This window comes from Lethenteron reissneri, chromosome 51 (assembly GCF_015708825.2).
Source record: "Lethenteron reissneri isolate LAM-NWPU_2019-01 chromosome 51, ASM1570882v1, whole genome shotgun sequence".
Taxonomy (NCBI): domain Eukaryota; kingdom Metazoa; phylum Chordata; class Hyperoartia; order Petromyzontiformes; family Petromyzontidae; genus Lethenteron; species Lethenteron reissneri.
Genome location: NC_083829.1, coordinates 9,536,751 through 9,556,372, shown reverse-complemented (window position 1 = coordinate 9,556,372; position 19,622 = coordinate 9,536,751). Strand labels below are relative to the sequence as shown.

General features: G+C 49.1%; 1 protein-coding gene across 7 annotated transcripts in view; it reads right to left on the bottom strand.

Annotated features, from left to right (window-relative positions):
• The window catches only part of LOC133355387 (ankyrin repeat domain-containing protein 26-like), a 69,694-nt gene that overhangs the window by 21,612 nt on the left and 28,460 nt on the right, over positions 1–19,622 (bottom strand). For 4 of the 7 annotated variants that reach the window (XM_061572647.1, XM_061572645.1, XM_061572646.1 and 1 more), the window contains 15 exons: positions 18,443–18,545; positions 18,189–18,236; positions 16,193–16,915; positions 15,456–15,568; positions 13,390–14,511; positions 11,644–11,927; positions 10,447–10,495; positions 8,767–8,884; positions 5,905–5,999; positions 5,484–5,602; positions 3,692–3,896; positions 2,847–2,978; positions 1,347–2,291; positions 1,003–1,155; positions 212–387 (listed from right to left, as the gene is read on the bottom strand). In XM_061572647.1, the coding sequence (XP_061428631.1) occupies positions 212–387; positions 1,003–1,155; positions 1,347–2,291; positions 2,847–2,978; positions 3,692–3,896; positions 5,484–5,602; positions 5,905–5,999; positions 8,767–8,884; positions 10,447–10,495; positions 11,644–11,927; positions 13,390–14,511; positions 15,456–15,568; positions 16,193–16,915; positions 18,189–18,236; positions 18,443–18,545 (4,385 nt within the window). The remainder of the gene's footprint in view (positions 1–211; positions 388–1,002; positions 1,156–1,346; positions 2,292–2,846; positions 2,979–3,691; positions 3,897–5,483; positions 5,603–5,904; positions 6,000–8,766; positions 8,885–10,446; positions 10,496–11,643; positions 11,928–13,389; positions 14,512–15,455; positions 15,569–16,192; positions 16,916–18,188; positions 18,237–18,442; positions 18,546–19,622) is intronic. The other 3 variants (XM_061572648.1, XM_061572649.1, XM_061572651.1) reach the window with 3 other exon arrangements.

Here is a 19,622-nt window from a genome sequence, read left to right as displayed (position 1 = left end):
CCGCAGCAAACCTACGACAACCTGACGTGCACTGGTTGTCACCCGTCCAAGCGCGATCCCGAATTTCGCTTTCAGGGTGTGACGAGATCGGGGCCACGTTGCCGGTTATCCCGCAAAACGAAACCGCCCCCGGAAACACCGGTACTGGCACGTTCGCGAAATCGAGGCGACGAGCGATGGCGGCGTCAGCAGGGGGGGGGGGGGTACGCACCGCTGGCACTTGTCCTCCAGCTCCTGTAGCTGCCTGCGGGCTCGGTCGAGGCTGCACGCGCGCTCGTGGTCACTGGCAGCGTGCGCCGCCGCCTCCCGCCTGCTCTGCTGCAGCGCCGCCTGCACCTCCTGCAGCTGCTGCTCCGCCCGCACGTGCTCACGCTCCTTGTCCAGCAGCTGCGACGCACACGAGCGCACATACGCACGCACGCACGCACGACGGCAACCGAGTGCGCACAACGACAACGATCTCCCGTGCGGCCTCTAACAGCGGGCAACGGCAGAGGTCGCAAACGGGTTTTGATTCCTTACCCGTACCCGTACCCAGCCGCACCAGGGTCGCAAATGGGTACCCGTACCCGGCCGGGTACGGGTACCCGTTACCTACCCGAAATGAGTACCTACCCGTACCCGTACCCTACCCGAAATGAGTGACAAACGGTTACTCACCAGTGACTCACGGCCTACCCGTACCCGTACCCGGCCGCACCAGGAACGCAAACGCGTTACCCGTACCCATACCTGGCCGGGTACGGGTAGCCGGGTATCGGGTAGGGTAGGGGTATCGGGTACTGGGTTGCGACCTCTGGGCAACGGTAAACGTTAATCTGCCGCTGCTTAACCTGTATGAAAACAGCAGGAGAAAAAACACATGGCTGGTGATGTGCTGGGAACGTTTGATGATGATGCGTATACAGCAGCTACGTGTTGTCACGTGGGTGGGTTTGAGCTACAAGGATTGGTCAGTGCCCTATCCTTGACCAGGTCAGCTTGGCCGAGGTCGCTCCGAACCTGCTGTCTCTGTGATTCCAAGTTGTTGTGCAGTTGAGTCTTCTCGGCCTCCAGCGCAGAGCGATGTTTGACGGTGATATCCAGAGAGGCCTCCGACATGGCCAGCTTCTTCAAAGCGTCAGCCAGGTCCTGCTTCCGCTGGTGCAGCAGGTCCTGTGAACACATCGCTCTCATGAACCCTGCCGCTAACATAGAGCAACGCCGGTAAACTGGGTCCTGTGTACACATCTGGGGAGGCCTGGAGTGAAAATTCCGTATCTCTGATGCTTTCATTAGTGACAGATTTTATCTCCTGCGGCCAACACCAAATAGTGTGGATTGAAACGGAGCACGCAGAGGCTTACCTCGTTATTGCTTTTCTCATCCTCCAATTTCTTCATCGTCTCCTTCAAGCAGTTGGCACTGGCGACAAGTTCTTGATTCCGCTCCTCCAGCACCTGCTCCCGCTGGTTCTTGTCAGCCTGGAGTTTGGACAGCAGGTCGTCGAACCTGTCCTGAATTCCCGTAACGACCGTCTCCTTTTGCAACACCTTCGCGCTGGCCTCCTCCAGCTGCTGGCGCAGCAGCAGATTGTCGCTCTGGGCCTGCACCATGCGCTCCTTCTGCGACTCCTCGCGCACCAGCAGCTTGGCCGTCTCCTCCCTCTCGCCGCGCAGGGCGACGTCCAGCTCCTCGGCCCGCTGCCGGGCGGCGCCCAGCTCCCTCCGGCAAGTTTCCAGCGCGTGCTCCTTCTCGACGAGCTCCAGCGACTGGCGGTGGCGCTCGCTCTCCAGCTCGCTGCAGCGGCTCTCCGTGCGGCTCAGCTGCTGGGACAGCAGCGCCTCGCGCTCCAGCAGCTCTCGCAGCTTCGTGTCATCCCGCCGCTTCTGCTGCAGCTCCGGTTGCCCCGGGCCGCCGTTCTCCTCGAGCCCATCGCCTCGCTCGGACGTCGCCCGCAACAGCTGCTTCCTGACCGTCTCCAATTCTTCCAGCGCGCGCTCCCTGCCGACCGTCTCTTGCTCCAGCCTTCGGGCGTTCTCGTCCGCTGACGCTCTTGCGCTGCTCAGCTCCACGTTGTACTTCTGGACGGCTTGCTGCAGGGCGTCCTCGTTCAGATTCACCTTTCTCCGCAGGGCCTCGAGGTTTTCAAGCAACGTGTTTTTTTCATTCATTAAGAGTTCTTCCCTTTCTCTGAAGGATGCGGAGTGGCGCTGCATGTCACGATTCAACACGGAGATCTCCTCCTGCAGCTTGCTGTTGTCCAGGGCCAGGGATGGTCGTCCGAGGTCCTCTCCCTGAACACATGCCGCCTGTACACACAGCACAGGCGTGTCTATAAACTAAACTAGTTTCATTTTACCAGGTAAGACCCACTGAGCTGTGTAGCTCTTTTTCAGAAGTGACCTGGCCACGAATGATAGCTCAACGAAGTGGCTTATCATCATCATCACATGGACATGTATAGTAGCCAAATACTCTAAGCGCGTCACGTCGATTCTAAATGTGGAGGGAAAAACCGGAGGACCCATAAAAAATCCACGCGACCACCGGGAGAGACACATGCCAACTGTAAATATACAGCAGGCATCAGTATTATTGTTGTAACCATGCTTAAATTTATATTATTCATTATTTCCCTTCTACATGACTTTACCGAAAGATCCAAGAGTATGTAACCATGCTTGTTTGCGTTTAGAGTATGTGGCTGCTATGAATCTCCACGCGATAAGCCACTTTGTTTGAGCGGTCATTCGTGAAGGCCAAAGGTCGCTGCTGCAAAAAAAAGCTGCACAGTTCAAAGTCGTTTTCGTGATGTTTGGCCAAGTGCCGCCACGCACGGTGACTGGGCCGTGCGGTTTACTCACAGAGTTCCTTTCGCGTTCCTCTTGCGATTGCTGCTGCTTTTGCAAATGCTCGTCAAGAATGCGTTCTTGCTGCAGTCGCAATGACCTCTCGTTCTCCAAGTCTGGCTGGATTTCAGATAGCTTCTTCTCGAGCTTAAACAATAAAACAAGGCACAAATACGTGAAAAGTTTTCAGCAAATGACACGTCATTCCGCCAATCATATTTGAACATACATCATAATAAAACACTCCCCCCACCAGATATTGTTTTAGCATCCAAAAGTATCATGCCAGTTTTCGAACATTTATTTATTTTTTGTGTGTTACGCACGAGCATCAATCTATATGTAAGCTATGAGAATAGGTTTTTCCCCTTTTTTTCTGGCAACAAAGCTGAAACCTTTTTTACAAGGAATCATGTCTGCATTAACCACAATACTTGTGGTCAGAATGCAAACAAAAAAAACACTCTCTGATAATATATGCATTGTCCTTGAAACTGATTGGTCCACACCAGAGACAGCTTTCTTTTGAGCCTCATCTCAAACGGCGTTAGACCAGAGGACGCCAAAAGTGACTAATCCCATATCTGCATTTCCCATAAATATGCTAAATTCCTCTTGATATGCCAATTATTTTGTCAAGGCGCTCTTCTCCCTCCAACCCAGCTTAAATATACGCTCCAAGCCTGGGGTGTTTCATTCAGACGCTGTCTTCCCGACAGACCTGTTCTTCACCTGAGGACGGCTGTTTGCGTTGTGGCCGAAACGTCGTGAGAATAATTTTATTATGTTATATTTTTATTATTTTATTATTTCCCTTCTACGTGACTTTACCGAAAGAACCAAGAAGGTGGCCTTGGTACCTCTGCTAAATGGTCACTCAGCAGCTGCATGCGTTGCTCCGTCATGGACTTCTCCAGCTGCGCGCTCTGCAGGTTGTGCTCCGCGCGCCGCTTCTCCTTCTCCTCCAGCAGAAGCTGCTCCTCCTTGAGCTGCAGCTGAGCTTGGCACTGCTCGTACAGCTTGGCGACACCGCGGCCATTCTCCCGCTCCTGCTGCAGCGAATCCCTTGCGCGACGCCGCCGCCACGCACGCGCAAAGCGAGAACGCGACGCGGACAGAGTGAAACCGCGCGTCTCTGGTGTGGAGCAATCAGTTCTAGATTTGAAGCTTTCGTGACTGCAAGGATTCATATTCTTAGGTTTTTTTCGGTAAAGTCACGTAGGTAAAGAAATTTTAATTAATAAAAGTAAAATAAAAATAAAATATTTTTTTTTTATTTAAAAACCTAAGAATATGGACCAATCAGTTTCAAGGACTATGCATATATTACACTGGTCAACACACTTTTTCTGGCATAAGGTATTCCAACGGTTTTAAGGTAATTTTGGGGTGCCGATTCCAAATGTGGCATCAGTTTTTGTCTATCACATCAGGTTTTTGCCATATCAAATATTGCATTTTCAATAAAAACTGCAGAAGAAAAATATTACATAAATGTGGATATCTACATAAAATGATATTATAAACACACTATCCTAAAAATACAGCACCATATTTTAACACTAAAGCAGTCACTGACTCGCAACAACTTGCAATCATAAGTGACAGAGTTAATTTCGGGTAAAATCAATGAAAATGGGGTATGCCAATAGCATAAAAATGAGATGTGATAGAGCAAATCTGAGATCAGACTTGGAATCAGCACCCTGAAATTAGTCTAAAACAGCTGCAAAAGTCCAGGCCAGAATTTTTTGTTGTTGACCAGTGTTATCAGTGTGTTTTTTGTTTGCATTCTGACCACAAGTATTGTGGTTAATGCAGACATGATTCCTTGTAAAAGGTTTCAGTTTGGTTTTCTAACATCTTAACACCTCATCATTGGAACCTCCTTTGCCAATAGCAAAAAATGATTATTGTTTTTTTACCCTTTATTTGGCAACAAAAAATGCTTACCCCGAGCTCTCATACTCTGATGGTGCATTGTCTTTGAGTTGTGCGCCTTTTGGCGTCATCTGGTCCAACACCATGTGAGACTAGGCTCTAAGAAAAGCTGTCTTGGGTGTTGACCAATCAATTTCAAGGACAGTGCATATATTATCAGAGTTGTGTTTTTTGTTTGCATTCCAACCACAGGTATTGTGGTCAATGCAAACATGACTCCTTGTAAAAAAGGTGCCAGTTTTGTTTCCAGATAAAACACCTGTTTGTTGCCAGAAAAAATGGGAAAACCTATTCTCAAACAAAGCAGTTGTTACTTACGTGCCCGTGCTTAATTTGTGTTTTCGATTATTTAAAAACATCTGGCCACGTCTCGCCCAGGGGGTGCGTGCACCTCAGGTTCAGAACCACCGGTCGAATCAAAATCGATTAATTTGCATGAACATTTGAAAAAAGTTGGCAAATTAGGGCCATGACACCAGGACACGATGGGCAGACTTTTTTTGCAACTGACTTTTCAACGGGGCTCTTTAAACGTCTCCCGTGAAAGCAGGCGCCGCGCAGCATTCCACGGTTAATCGACCGGCAGCCAGAGCCGGGGGCGGAAATCGTGACTTGCAGAAAAGACAACGTCCAGCTACCAATGCGAATTCAGAAGAACAAGAATCCACACCGACGAGGTAGTGCAGCACAACGACGGACACTGGCCAATACCGGAGAGCGTCGAGGTCCGATTCCAGGTTGACCTTCTCTTCCTCGAGACCCTCTTTGCTTCTCGTCATCTCTGACAGAGCCTTCTGCACGGCACTCCGCTCTGCCTCCACCTGCTTCAGCTTCTCGCGCATCGCCCGTGAAAGGAAAAACAAGCGTTGTCCTTCACGTACCCGCATGCACCACGGGGACAAATATGTTCGTTTTGAAGCTGGTTAGTTTGTATGTACGTTGAACTTCTTTTGCACCATACCCGATCAACCGTGCCAACCGGAGGTGCAGGGGGGAAGGACAACAAGCTAAACACAACAACAAACAGCTTTAAAGAAAGTAGTTTGTTAATGTGGATGATTTAAAAGCCCCCAGTAACTTCCCGGCATCGCAAGGAAGACGTGACAAGTGTGAGAGATGAAGTGGTGCTCACCTTGTCGGACAGCAAGCAGTATCGGTTCTTCTCCCACTCCAACCCTCGCTGGGCCTGGAAGACCCACGCCTGAAGCCTCGCATACTGCGCCGGATCTGACGGAACGCACCGCGAGGTCAAACAACACACGCATGCACACACACAACAACAACAACAAAGATCCCTTAGACTGCTGGGGCAATCGCTGTTAGCGAGCAGCTATTAAGGCTAGCACGGTACACGAGGGGGGGGGGGGGGTGGTCAACACCACGCCCGACCGCCTTTATATCCCCAATGCTGATGTGTACACACCGCACCAGGTACTCGTTTAAGGCTGAGTGGACGTAGAGGCTAGGAATATTCGGCACTGACGTTGGCCGTGAGCCTGAATCAAACGCGGTTCGCCGGGTTATGGTAGCGCGGCGCGCTAATCGTTACACTACCGCTCCCCACAACACACACGCTCCCAGGCTAAAACAAATATCCTGCCTTCCCTTTGTCAGCTAGGAAACACACACTCATAACTACACTTACTGCTTAGCGATCAATAGGAGCCTGGGATTTTTAGAAACGATGCTCGCAATGCACACACAGCACTAAACCGAGCACTTACCAACACTCCAAACATCTTCACAGTTGAGCTACTTCAATACTTGGGTGGATCTAAAGGGTGTTACATGTGTGGTGGTGATTATATGAGGTGTGTGCTCACACCACACACCTTACGGGGAATGGGTGAGTGATGAGAACAACAGGGCTATAATTACTCAATGAAATTCGAGATAAAATAAAAAGGAAATGCTTGCATAAATATGCCTGTTTTAGAACGAATGTCAATTTGGAGGTTGTACCTTTATTTTTGGATGTTATCTTCTTTCTTCATCATCAAAGGGTTTGCTTTTTATTACACGCTTTTATTTAACTCACTTCATCTGTTGTATCCTCCGTACCTGATAGAGGGTCCTTGCCTATATGTGCCTGGCAGTTCACCAGCATTTGATTTCAAGCAAGCCCAAATGCTGACGACAAAAACCAGTCCAAAGGTTGCTTACTTTGAACAAATGCTGCAAAAAATTACGCACTTCCGGAAAGCCGTGCGGCTGATGGGATGTGTCAAATCTACTGGAGGGGACGGATCTGTGAAGGTGGGCGTATTGTCTGCTTATTCAATTCAATCATTAATTTCATATTCAAGAAGGTTACGTGATGAAGAGAACGTCCGCTGCGAGTCCAAATGTGGCCGTTAGAGAGAGAAGCCACAAAAACCCGACGGGATTTGACACGACGCAGGACACGCAGGGAGTCCTGGCTTAACGTGTGGTGTTCGGACGGCGCGAATTCGCTGCAACGCGGTACTTCCATTCGGGAACACTTTGCACACAATGCGGAATCACAGTTCCTATGATCACTGTTACATTGTTTTTATGGCTTTCTTTTGGTGATTTCGAAAACGTTTTGGTTTAGCCATGTTTGTTTGTTGTAGTACAGAGTTAGCCTGATAACTTTAATCTACATTGTATTATGTGGTTGTTATTGTTTGACTTGCATCCCACTGGGATTTTTGCACACAGTGTTGAAATGCGGTGCTTTTTCTGGAAGACTTTGCTCTTTTTTTCTGGAAGATTTTTCTGTTGCGTGTCGTCACTTTAAGATGTTTCACAGGGTTATACCTAATAAATGAAAATGAAATGAAACTGAAAACTGAGAATGCGGAGCGCGCGCACCGTTACAGCGCGGTTTCTGAGCGTTCGACGGCGAACTACTTTGGCTTAACACGTAGTCGGCTTTCACGACCAATACTATTCGTAATAATGGTTTTTGGGGCTAGATCGCGTAAGTATAAACAGGACCCTGCGGGGTGGGCTGGTAGGAATAATACTTAGTACCGGTACAGAGATATCGACCGGGTATAGAGGAGTTAAAGAAAAAATTACTGTATTCTAGTGTAACGTTAATTAAAAGTGTTTGTTTTGACAAGAAACGCTGTGAGATTTAAAGACTCGTAGTCTTTCATTTCCAACACCACCCTCAACACCACCCCTCCCACGGACGGACGGACGGACGGACGGACGGACGGACGGACGGACGGACACATTAATCTATTGGTGGTCTGGTCCACTTCGTTCCTACCAGTATAAATGTGTCGTAACCTTCCACCACCCGACACAGCAGGCAAGGTTTGTCACGTAAACAAAACGCGCCAATTAATTACCACTTCAGCCCACCGGTGTGTTGGAGAGTAAATCCACAACGTTTACAATGAGTACTGTGCCGTTTTGCTGGTAATTACATCCAACATCATCGGGCGATTTGCCAGAATCGTGAAGCAATCCACCTGCTTCCGGTCTGAAATAGAGCAAGATGACGTCATCACCGTGAACCCATCAGGTGCAGAGATCAGAGGCGGAGGAGGGGTTTATTGTAATGATATAATAGATTAGTAATCAGTTAATTAGCATGTGTTTCCTCTAGAAGTAATACATTTTGTTGAGCTGCGTGGCTGAGCGCTACGATACAGCAACGCGGCGACGTACCCTCAGTTCTGTGTCCCGCAATCTTACCGCATCGTGCGTACATCGTATCTCGCCAAACTTGATCGTCACGATATTTATGGGGAAAACTGTTTTCGCTTAATGCGTTTTTCACGCGGCACTTTTCAGGAACGCATCTACTACCGCGTGAAAACGAGGAATGGCCTACGTACGTTGAACTTCTTTTGCACCGTACGTAGCCAACCGCGCTAATCGGAGGTGCGGGGGAAAAGGACAACAAAACTAAACACAAAAAGGAGCTCTAAAGAAAAAGTTTTCAATCTAGATTATTTAAAAGTGCACAGCTCCTCCAGTGGCTTCTTTAGAAAAGCCGTACGGAGTGGACACGGACCTGCGATGGAGAGCCCCTGCAGAATGGGGTTGGAGGAGGACGGCAGGGAGCCGATCACCGCCCCCTCCGAGTCCTCCGTGTCCGACGACTCGGTGAGCACGTCCAGGCCTGCCGGCAGCTGCACGGCCCCATCGCAACAAGGCCAGCGGGAAGGGGGAGAGAAAGAAAGAACGTCCTCTCGGCACCTACACTTTCACGGCGTCAAGGGTCGTGCGTCGTTAAATAAAAGCAAAAATAAAAGCAGCACTCTCAAGGGCATAGGGGCACTGATTTCAAAATGCAGTAGTCACTCGGAAAGAGAGAATGACTCGGAAGGTGAGAGGAACCACAGAGAAGTTGGACGGCAGCAACGCGGCTGAGCCGGTGCCAAAAATTACCAAAGCTCTGCTGTCCTTTGTATATCAAGATGTTTACCGGCCAATTAATGAGCGTTTATGGGAGGTACGTGTGGAAGGAAACCGGAGCACTTGGAGAAACCGTGCACGAGAGGGGGAAACACTCTATTTCAACCAGAAGGGACATGCCATGAGTCCACACTACCCTGCACAGATTTCTCCTGGCAAGCCACGGTATGAAACCTCCCCGAAGCCCACTGCAAAGGAGTTTCACAGCATCTGCACGACCCGCCAACCCTCGATGCCTCCACAGCGCTGGTATACAGGCTACGTACATAGCCACCGCCGCCCGGCCTGTGTTGTGCCGGAGTACCTGTTCACGAATATTGACTCCTTAGGTTTAATGAGGAGGACTGTGTTATCCGTGTCAACCTCCAAACTCCATTAACGCCGTATAAAGCGGCCGTCACCAATCACTGGATCGCAATCCAACGCCGCGGATCGCAAAAGATTCATGATGTAATTTGATCCCTTTAACCATCCTTGAGGACTGTGCGGTGATCGAGTGAGGAAAGCTCAAGCGTGTGTTCATGAAACCCCGAGGTGCTTACTAAAGCACCTCTCTGCATCTTCCTTGAGGACACAGTCAGGGCCTGCACATGACGAGTGATCGATTAAAATTTCAGATGGGACCTTCACAGTAAATTTAGCTGTGACGGTCCCACCTGAAGACGGAGACTTGTGTTGCCTCCGAAACGTCGTGATTTAATTTAGTTAATTTCATTTATTATTATTTTATTTTAATATTATTTATTTTTTTACCTACGTGACTTTACCGAAAAAACCTAAGAGTATGGCCATGCAACTCAAACTGTGGACCGTATAAGTGAACCACTTTCATCTGTGGAGGAGCAGCAGCAAACACTACACGAATTCTCTCCTGACGCGCTCTCCCGTGACGAGCAGACCTCGATGTGTGGTGCACGTGCAAGAATGTAACGAGGCCAACTGAATGGCCACAGGAACGCTTCTGATGAGTGTTTGGCAGTTCGTTTCTGGCAGTTGTCCAGAGAGTTTTACCTGGAGGTAGTTGTGTGGTAGCATGTGGGCCGTGCCTTAAGAGTCAGTGAAAGAAAGGATCAATCAAGTGTGCGTCTCGTTATTTATCGCAGGCGGGCAAGTACGCTTCGTGCCGAGAGGAAGGGCGCCAACACAATCTAAGAGAAGTGCTCGGTGAAAGTACTGGGCAGTCGTGTCTCATTTGTTACACCTGAACTCTCAACGTTGCAGAGTTTGGTCTTTTGAAGACCATAATGTCAACAAATGCTGCCGGAGGAAGACTTACCCCTGCTTTAATGTCGTCGCTTTCAATACCGTTCCTGGCAGTGCGTTCCCTTTCAAACAAACACAGAATGTAAACATATGAGCACATTGTTCGCATCGTGAATACGACACAACTGCTTACTTATCGACTTATGATGTTAAACCGCTGGGTGCCAACCAACTGCAGTGTTCCGTGATAAATGATTGCACGTAATACAGTGGCTGAACGTGTGAGAAAAACAAAAGATGGAAGGCACACGGTGAAAAAAAACGAGGCAACATGAAATGAAACTGTGTTGGTACGCAAACAGAAACACAGCAGACTCATAGTCCCATGGGATGTTGGCTATCAACAACAAGGCAACTCCTATGGCTAATTGGGAATGGGACGCAAGCGTAGGATTGATCACCCTGTCGCTGGCCGCCTTTGGGGAGGGTGTATCGTGTGAAAGGCCGAAACACCCTAGGAACCAAAGGTACACTACTGACGATGCGCTCCCCAAATTTCACCAGGCTCACTGTTCATGAACTCTTGGAAGTGCTTGCACAAAGGATAGTAACATCTCATCCTGTGTTCTTGGAATCGATTATCCGCGCTCATGACGGGGAGTACGGCCGCGGAAAATTCACGCCAATCAAAATCAATCAAACTCCGTCCACTGTTGTAAAGATATGCAACTACTGTACTGTAGAGAGGCGATCACGTGGATTATAGATTAACCGGAACACATATTTGTTCGCTTTCAGCACATGACTTGTAATAAATAAATAAATAATAACACAATGTGTAACTGTTTTTACATTTTGTTTTAAAGCTTTCGTGACTGCAGGGATTCATATTCTTGGTTCTTTCGGTAAAGTCACGTAGAAGGGAAATAATAAAATAATAAAAATATTAAGCAATAAAATTCTCACGACGTTTCGACTGCAACACAAGCAATCGTCATCAGGTGTGAAAACCACAGCAAGAACATTTTCTTGATTACTGCTTTTGTTGCAGTCGAAACGTCATGAGAATTTTATTGTTTAATATTTTTATTATTGAATTATTTCCCTTCTACGTGACTTTACCGAAAGAACAAAGAACATGTTTTTACATCATTAATTTGGGCGGTTAATCCGCAAATCGGATAAACCGCACGCGGATAATCCAGAATCCACTGCATAATATTAGCTACATTTTCTACGACAAAACGAAAGCTCTGCCTAGTAGCCATACTTGGGAGCAGCAGCGTGTCTCTTGGTGGGTGCCAGAGAGTCTGAAAGAGGCCTTAAAGGCAGACCGCGAACTCCACCGCCGCCGCCGCCGCCGATGGCACGTCTGCCACTCTGGTGTTGGTGTTCCTCGTGGCGGGCCGCGGGAAGTCCGTGCCGTGGCACCTGCTGCTCAATCTCGGAAGGCTTCGGCCCACTCATCTGAGCGGAGAGGCTTGCAGGCCCATTTTGAAAGTCTCGTCTCACAGCCGCATCACCGGCGGCCTTGTCTGGTCTGTCGGAGGTAATCTATTCAAAATGAAACATAAGGAAAGATGTCACCCGTAGCTTTTTGCAACCAACAGTATGGTTTATAGCTGACTTTTTGGGTCAGGCCATGCGATGATCTGGCCACCCGACACACCCAAACTGATTTCATTGTCGTGCCTTCAAGCATTTAACAACGTACCCGTTATTATCGTTTAAAAATCTCGCAACCAAATTGAGCAATAAGCATCTAACGTCAACATCTGGGTCGTGAGAATTGTGAAATGAACCGATGAGTGAGCTGAAACAACAATAACAATGGCAGAGAAAAAGGAGGGAGAGGAAAGGGGCATTCGTCGAAGTGAAGAGGGCGGCAGAGAACACAGAAGGACGGAGAGGATGTCATCACAGGTGCTGCCCCCGTTGAGACAGAGCGCCAGAGAAGAAGGTGAACAGGGGAACTCCAGCGATGTCACCGCAGTGGTGTTGGATAAACATTCTAGATTTGAAGATTTCGTGACTGCAAGGATTCATACTCTTAGTTTTCTCGGTAAAGTCACGTAGGTAAAAAAATGAAATTAAAATTAATAAAAATAAAATAATAAAAATCACGACGTTTCGGAGGCAACACAAGTCTCCGTCATCAGGTGGGACCGTCACAGCCAGATTTGCTGTATATTGATACAACAAATATATTGATACAGCAAATCTGGCTTTGACGGTCCCAATATTTTGCTGTCTTTTCTTGGATTTTCTGTTTGCACTTAGTCACATTTTCACTTTAAGATGTTTTTTGTTCATGTTTTGTTTTTTGTTTGTTGCGGTTGCACCCGATTCAAGAGCCGAATGGCTCACAGGGCTACACCTAATACATTAACTTGAACTTGAACCTGGTGACGGAGGCTTGTGTTGCCTCCGAAACGTCGTGATTTTTATTTTATTTTTATAAATTTTCATTTCATTTTTTTACCTACGTGACTTTACCTAAAAAACTAAGAGTATGTTGGATAAACAATCGCGGGAACGACGCGGCAGCGGCAGTGCCGGTGCGTGCGCGTCACCGTCACGAGGAGGGAGGGACAAGCACAGCGCCGATCGCAGCGCCATCCTCAGCCAACAACTGAGATAAGAGGCAGAGTAGATCCTGCCCGCTTGGGAACCCGTCCGTTTTAATGTGTGAATATGAGCTACGAATTAAATTTGGAAAAAAGGCCGCTACGTATGAGATGATGAGAATGAAACTTGGCGGGGAAATGTTAAACGAATGGCAACGGACACTCTGGGTTAACAAAAGAATGCTAGAGTTAACAACAAGTTATTGTAACTGTTTGTAATCCATAATACACACTAACACAGGCTTCATAAAGTGCTTTTATAGGTCTGACGTGTTTTTAAAAAATGCCTTCAATTGCTCGAAAGAAAACCCAGTTCCCCGTTATCGCATGCAAAACGCACGGGAGTCCGAAGGCACACGATTTGATGTGACACCGTCAAAACCATGTACCTTCTGTTTGAGATGAATATTCTGCTTTTCCAAATGGAAAAAAGCTTGCTTCAACATATCGACCTCGTGGTTAAACCTCTCGATGTCATCTCGACATTCCTTTTCCGAGAACTGCTTTCTGCAATCGACATTGGATTCTGCGCTTCTCCACGCGGAGCTGCATGGCGTGCCCCGCTCATTGGAAGGAAGGGCGTCGTTAGCTCGGGGATGACAAGCTCGGAGTGCGGGTTTGTCCAGTGCACGGCGCTCATTTAATGATTTAACAGCGACCGCCAGCTCGGAATTAACTGCGGCATCGCAGGTATCTATCTCCACGGCGGCGGCGGCGCTCGCTAACACGCACGCGCTTCCTTGTTCATCGTCAACAGGTTTGCTTTTGAAAACAATACCGCTACTCGGTCGATCTTTGTGCGCCGATTTCATAAGCATTTCGTTAAATGTTTGAACTAACGCCTTTACGTTGAGTGAGCTCGAGTCCTCGGGAAGACTCGGTGGCCGGGCGGGGGGGGAGGTAGGAACCGAGGGCGGCTTCTCGGACGACGCGAAGTCTTCGTCACACGCCCGGGCGGCCGTCGGACTTGCGGCGCTCTGACCCACCGCATCAGCGCACGAGTCGTTTCCGCCGTCTCGTGTCGACAACGCGACCGTGTCCTCTCGTACGAAGCCATCGTCGTCTCCACCTCCTCCGCGTCGCGCCGATTCCCCCGCCGAACTGGTCCGACGAAGACCAACATCGCTCTGGTCCTCTGCGGGCAACGCGGCGATTCCCTCGGCAGTTCGTGCACGGGTCATTTTGGTGAGCTGGGGATTCGACGAGTCCGTGGCCTTCTCACCGCCGCGTGGCAGGGCTGCAGCGCCGGTGTCCGCTGAGTTTTCATCGGAGCCCGTCTTCGGCTTTTCACACCCGTCCCTCGTGCGACCGTCGGCTTGCTCGTCGAACGCTGCTCGCGATTCGTTGGCGCCATCGTCCTCTGCCCCGGCTCCTTTGGGGCCTCCCGATTCCAGGCTCTGCGAGTCGTCAACCTCGTGAACGACACTTTGCTCGTTGTCCTCAAGCGCCGGCTCATCACTTTCATCATCCACCCCTTTACTCACAGGTGCAAGGTCGACTTTACTTACGTCCTTTTGCAAGCGTGCAATTACAAGAAGATAAGCAAACGGATAGATAAGCATTCGCATCTCGTCGTGATACACGGTGTACAAAACAAATGCAATATTTCCGCTCACTATTGGTTCAGATTGAAGAAATCAAACCTTTAAAATTTCATATTCACACCGAGTGTATTATTTGTTTGCGGGGGTATTGCACAATGTAATTGGTGTATCTAACTTTGAACAGGCAAGAATTATTACAACACCTACTGAGCATGTTCCCAACTACACCTGGTTTCGCCGATTCGGCAACTATTGCGATATGCAGTTTGTTGTCTTTAACCCAGTGAGCTTTTTTCTCTCTTCTTGGTTCTTTCGGTAGCGTCTTTCCGACAGCCCTGTTCTTCACCTGAGGACGGTTGCTTGTGTTGTGGCTAAAACGTCGTGAGAATTGTATTTTATTATGTGATATTTTTATTATTTTATTATTTCCCTTCTACGTGACTTTACCGAAAGAACCAAGAAGATGAATCCCTGCAGTCACGAAAGCTTTAAATCGAAACCCAGTGAGCCTGTGGGCATTTGAACTACCGACTGATGAACGGACTCCCGATACAAATGAACAATTGATCAAGTTTAACGATCGCACCGCACAGCAAACGAGGGCATTCCTAAAGCGAAGAAAATGTTAAACACCTACGTACACTTCCCTGAAATTACTTCATCGAAAGCAGTTTCAATAACTCTGTGTATATATTAGATATTTTTTCGCCCTCGTGTAAACACTCATTAATTGGTCAATAACACCTTGATGTGTAAAGAACCGCAGAGCATGGGCAAACACTGTTGCGGGCTCAGCTCGTGGCTACCGCTGCCTTCCCGCTTGTCCGTGGTTCTTCCTCGAGCCTCCGCTGTGCAGCGCGCTATTACCAACTATTCATGCATTACACCGCTACGTTAGGCGAGACGCTTACCCTCTGATCGGTAATTGCTTCAACGTCGAGTTCCTCCCTTTGGCTCGTTCCGCCGGAGGAGAAGGTCTCGCACAAGTCTTCATCCGGATCGACACCCGGCGATCCGATCTCATCTGAAGCAAAAGCGTAAACTGCGTTTGATTACGTATGAAACGCAACAACGCTCACCACATAGGCTATTAAAAAAAACGATAAACTATTATTTATTTTACCAGGCAAGGCCCACTGAACAATTTAGCTCTTTTTCAGAAGCGGCCCGGCCACAAATGATAGCTCCACGTTGTGGCGACATAACCGCGCAACACGAAGCAATGCCGTAGTAACATGTCGTTCACTCGAAGCGTCGGCGTTTGATCCGACTATGGTAGCCTTGGTTACCGTAATAATTGGCTTTTTGGCGCTGGAATGGGGATGGGTGGGGGCATGGGGGGGCCGCCATAGCAAGCATGTTGAGAACCACTATGCGACGACACTGTGCTGATGAGTCACTGCATCACTGCTGTTGCCAGTCGGTCACATTTTCTCGACATTAATTTTGAAGGTGACCCAAGACAAGACGTCCACAATGCACTTCTTCAGGAAATACTGCTATTTTTATTTCCATACGCGCATTTTTGCATCCCGTTTGAAATTCGAGAACCCACTGCCGTAAACCTTCGTTCGCAGTCAAATCACCACCCCTTCAAGCTATCCGATAATTAACAAATGCACGGCAACGCGGCGTTCCATTTCCTTACCAAAAGCAACCTTTGATTTGTCCTCAATTTTCGATGGGTGCTCAATATAAGCAGAAGAGAAGAGGTTGCTGCTGCTGCTGCTGTTGTTGTTGTTGTTGGAGGTGTTCACCAAGGCTGCCGTTTGAACACTCGGCAACGTCCGGGGACCGCTCCCTGCAGCGGCACCGCCTACTCTCTCCGCAGACAGCGACGACAAGTCTGAACGTTCACGCTTCACAATCTTCAGAGGGCTACTTTCCACCGACAGGGACGGCTCCGACTCTGCCGTAGGTTTGCTCGGCGGGAGAACGAGAGACGCCCGGCGATCGGCGGCAGAACCCAGCGCCCCCGCGAAGCGGGACGGCGGCTTGCTTGAAGACGCCGACGCGGCTTGTTCCAAATCGGCGGGGGGCCGTGGTTCCCGCGGCGAGGCGGGCGCGTGGCCACCGCCGACGGCATCGGCGGAGCCAGCGGCGCGCGCGTCACGCGATGTTCCTGCCGCCTCGCCGTCGACGCCGCCGCCGCCGCTCCCGGATCCCGAGGGCTCCTGGACCGGACGGGACGCGTGCGACCGCGTGTCCCCGCGGACGGAGGGGGGCGCGAGCTGGGAGGGTTCGGCGGCGTCCCGGCCCGCGTGGAAACCCGTCTGCTCCGCGGTTTGGGCACGCGGTGGCTTGAGCGGGCTAGGCCCCGCGTCGTGGGAAGCTTCGGAACGGCTGCCCATGGAATCCCATTCGGAGGCATCTGCAGGTGAAAGAACACACACGTGTGAGTAAAGACTTCATTATGAAGGTTCTATACCGTTAGGTCATTTACCACTACCTTTTTGGTGTTAGAACTGGACATCAACAATCGTTAAAATATGCAATAAATGTCAACCAATGTTGACTTAGTAGTTCCGATACTTGAACAAGTTTTGAATTTCAAAGAATGAACACGCGTTTAACCCACGACGTCCGAAACATCTTTAACCGTGCCCCCTCACGGTGCAACGTTTCTATTTTAGCAGTCGCCAGGTGACGTCACGTCAAGTGGGCCTTGCACGGAAAAATAAACACACGCGGTACGAATTGGGAAGGCAGACGTGAGGAACCGAGTTTGGGAAACGCCACTTGAAGCAGCTTCTAGATTTGAAGCTTTCGTGACTGCAAGGATTCATGCTCTTAGTTTTTTCGGTAAAGTCACCATGTAGGGAAAAAATTGAAAATAAAATTAATAAAAATAAAATAATAAAAATCACGACGTTTCGGAGGCAACACAAGTCTCCGTCATCAGGTGGGACCGTCACAGCCAGATTTGCTGCATCAAGTGAGGCAGGGATTCCAAGATGCAAGCTCTTAAATACAAGTTAAGGGGGAAGAGGGGGGGGGAGCTTATCAGAATGTGGTAGCCAATGAATGGAACGTATCGGGAGGGGGGGGGGGGCTAAAAGAGAGCACGAGGTGTAAGTAGACATGGACGTGTTTGTGCGCAAGCCCCTGTTGGTGCACATGACGACGTATTGGTAGCTTGACTACACCGACCCTGGGCGTGTCAAAGCCACTTGAGCACAGGCTACGTTCGCCAACTTCTGTGAGGTGGAAGGCCGGGCACGTGCTTCAGGTAAATCTGAAATCATTCTGTGGAGGTGACTTCATCTGCAGGACGAACAGGTCACGACCGGGCACCCGTCCGGAGAAGTCATCACTTTTGTCGACGACACTTCCTTGCATGGCACATGTACTTTGAAGAAGGGCAATTTAGCCAAAACGTCACAGCGTTGTTGACGAAGTTGGAGTTTAAGTCAAATAGCCTTGTGCATCACCGCCAACGCAGCGTGGACAAAGACACTTTGCTGACGATTGCTCACGAGTCATCATCCCCAAATGGAGTTAGCCAGAAAGACCAGCACGGCACTTGGCTCAGATGGCATCTGGCTAGGATGGCATCCAGCTAACATGGGATCCAGCTAGGATGTGAGTGTGCGCGTCTAATTTGACTGACTGAACGCGTTGGATGAAAGCGTGCGTCTCCTTACCCTCCAGGTCATCAGCATCGTCCAGGCCAAGATCATCAATCACATTTGCTGCACACAAACACAGCACGGATGATGGGCAGGGGAGCATGTCCCGTATGAGTACATTGCTTTTAATAATATCTTAGTTTTGTATCGCGTGCGGGAACCTCCCGAACGGGAGTCATCCTACCAAGGCGTTGTTGGCTCTCCCGGAGTAAACAAGCGACCCGCTCGTCGTGGTCTGTCGTGCTGTCACGCATGTGGGAATCGCTCACGTTTATTGCCGCTCAAGACGCTCAACGGCTTTGAAGACGTCTCTTGACCCGGAGGCTTCTGAAGAGGCCGCGCTTCTTTCTTGTCGGACACGGCCTCCGAGAACTGGGAAAAAAAACAAAGAGCATCGGTGACAGAGCAGGAGACCCGGCACGAACCGATGGTCGCAAATATATAGCGGCAGCAGGCTAAACGGATATGCCACGCATTGTTTTCATAACGCTAATTGGACACAACGTGACGAATGTATTCGGGAACGAGTTTGTTTACAGTGCTGATGCGAATCGGATAGAAGGCGATTGGGTGAACGGAACTACGTCGCAGCACGAGTGGGAATAAGCGGTGGTAGTGGCTAGCTGGGCGCAGCGTCGCACAAGGTGGGATGCTGCTGGATACTTCTAGACGCTGCCCATGGCGCCTCAGTCTTTGTTCAGCCTGTGTACGCATCTCAAGGTGTCTACCGTGCAGCAGCTGGGGTATCCGATGGAAGGGCAGGATACCGGCATCGACGGCTTTTGCCATGAAGATGTTAATCGTTACAAGATAATAAATGAAAGTCTTTGGAATCTTCTTCTTCTTTCAAACGGCTGCTGATGTAGATGCAGAGCAACGACTACAATTTGACACTCAGGTAGTCAAGCCAGATAACCGCATCAGGAGCAGCGGAGAGTATCATCGCTGCGATGTCTCCGTCGTGTTTGTGGATTGGGCCGTTGTGTCGTTATACGTTGTGCTACGGCCTGTTCTGGGTGACCACAGTCGCACACTACTACCGGAGAGTTTTTCATTCTCCATTTGGCGTCCGCATCTACCGTAGTTCGTGCGAATGCGGTTCAGGGTGGACCATGAGCTTCGTGGAAGATCAAACCCAGAGATCTTCTGCGTTGGTTCTTTCACAACAAGGTGTTTTAAATTTTGATTTAAAGCTTTCGTGACTGCAGGGATTCATATTGTTGGTTCTTTCGGTAAAGTCCGTAGAAGGAAAATAATAAAATAATACAAATACAAAACAATAAAAATTCTCACGACGTTTCGATTGCAACACAAGCAATCATCATCAGGTGTGAAATCCACAGCAAAAACATTTTCTTGCTGTGGATTTCACAAAGAACCAAGAATAACAAGGTGTTTGTTTGTGATTTATTTAGAACTCCATTCATCTCTCCAAGCTGTATCTGGCTT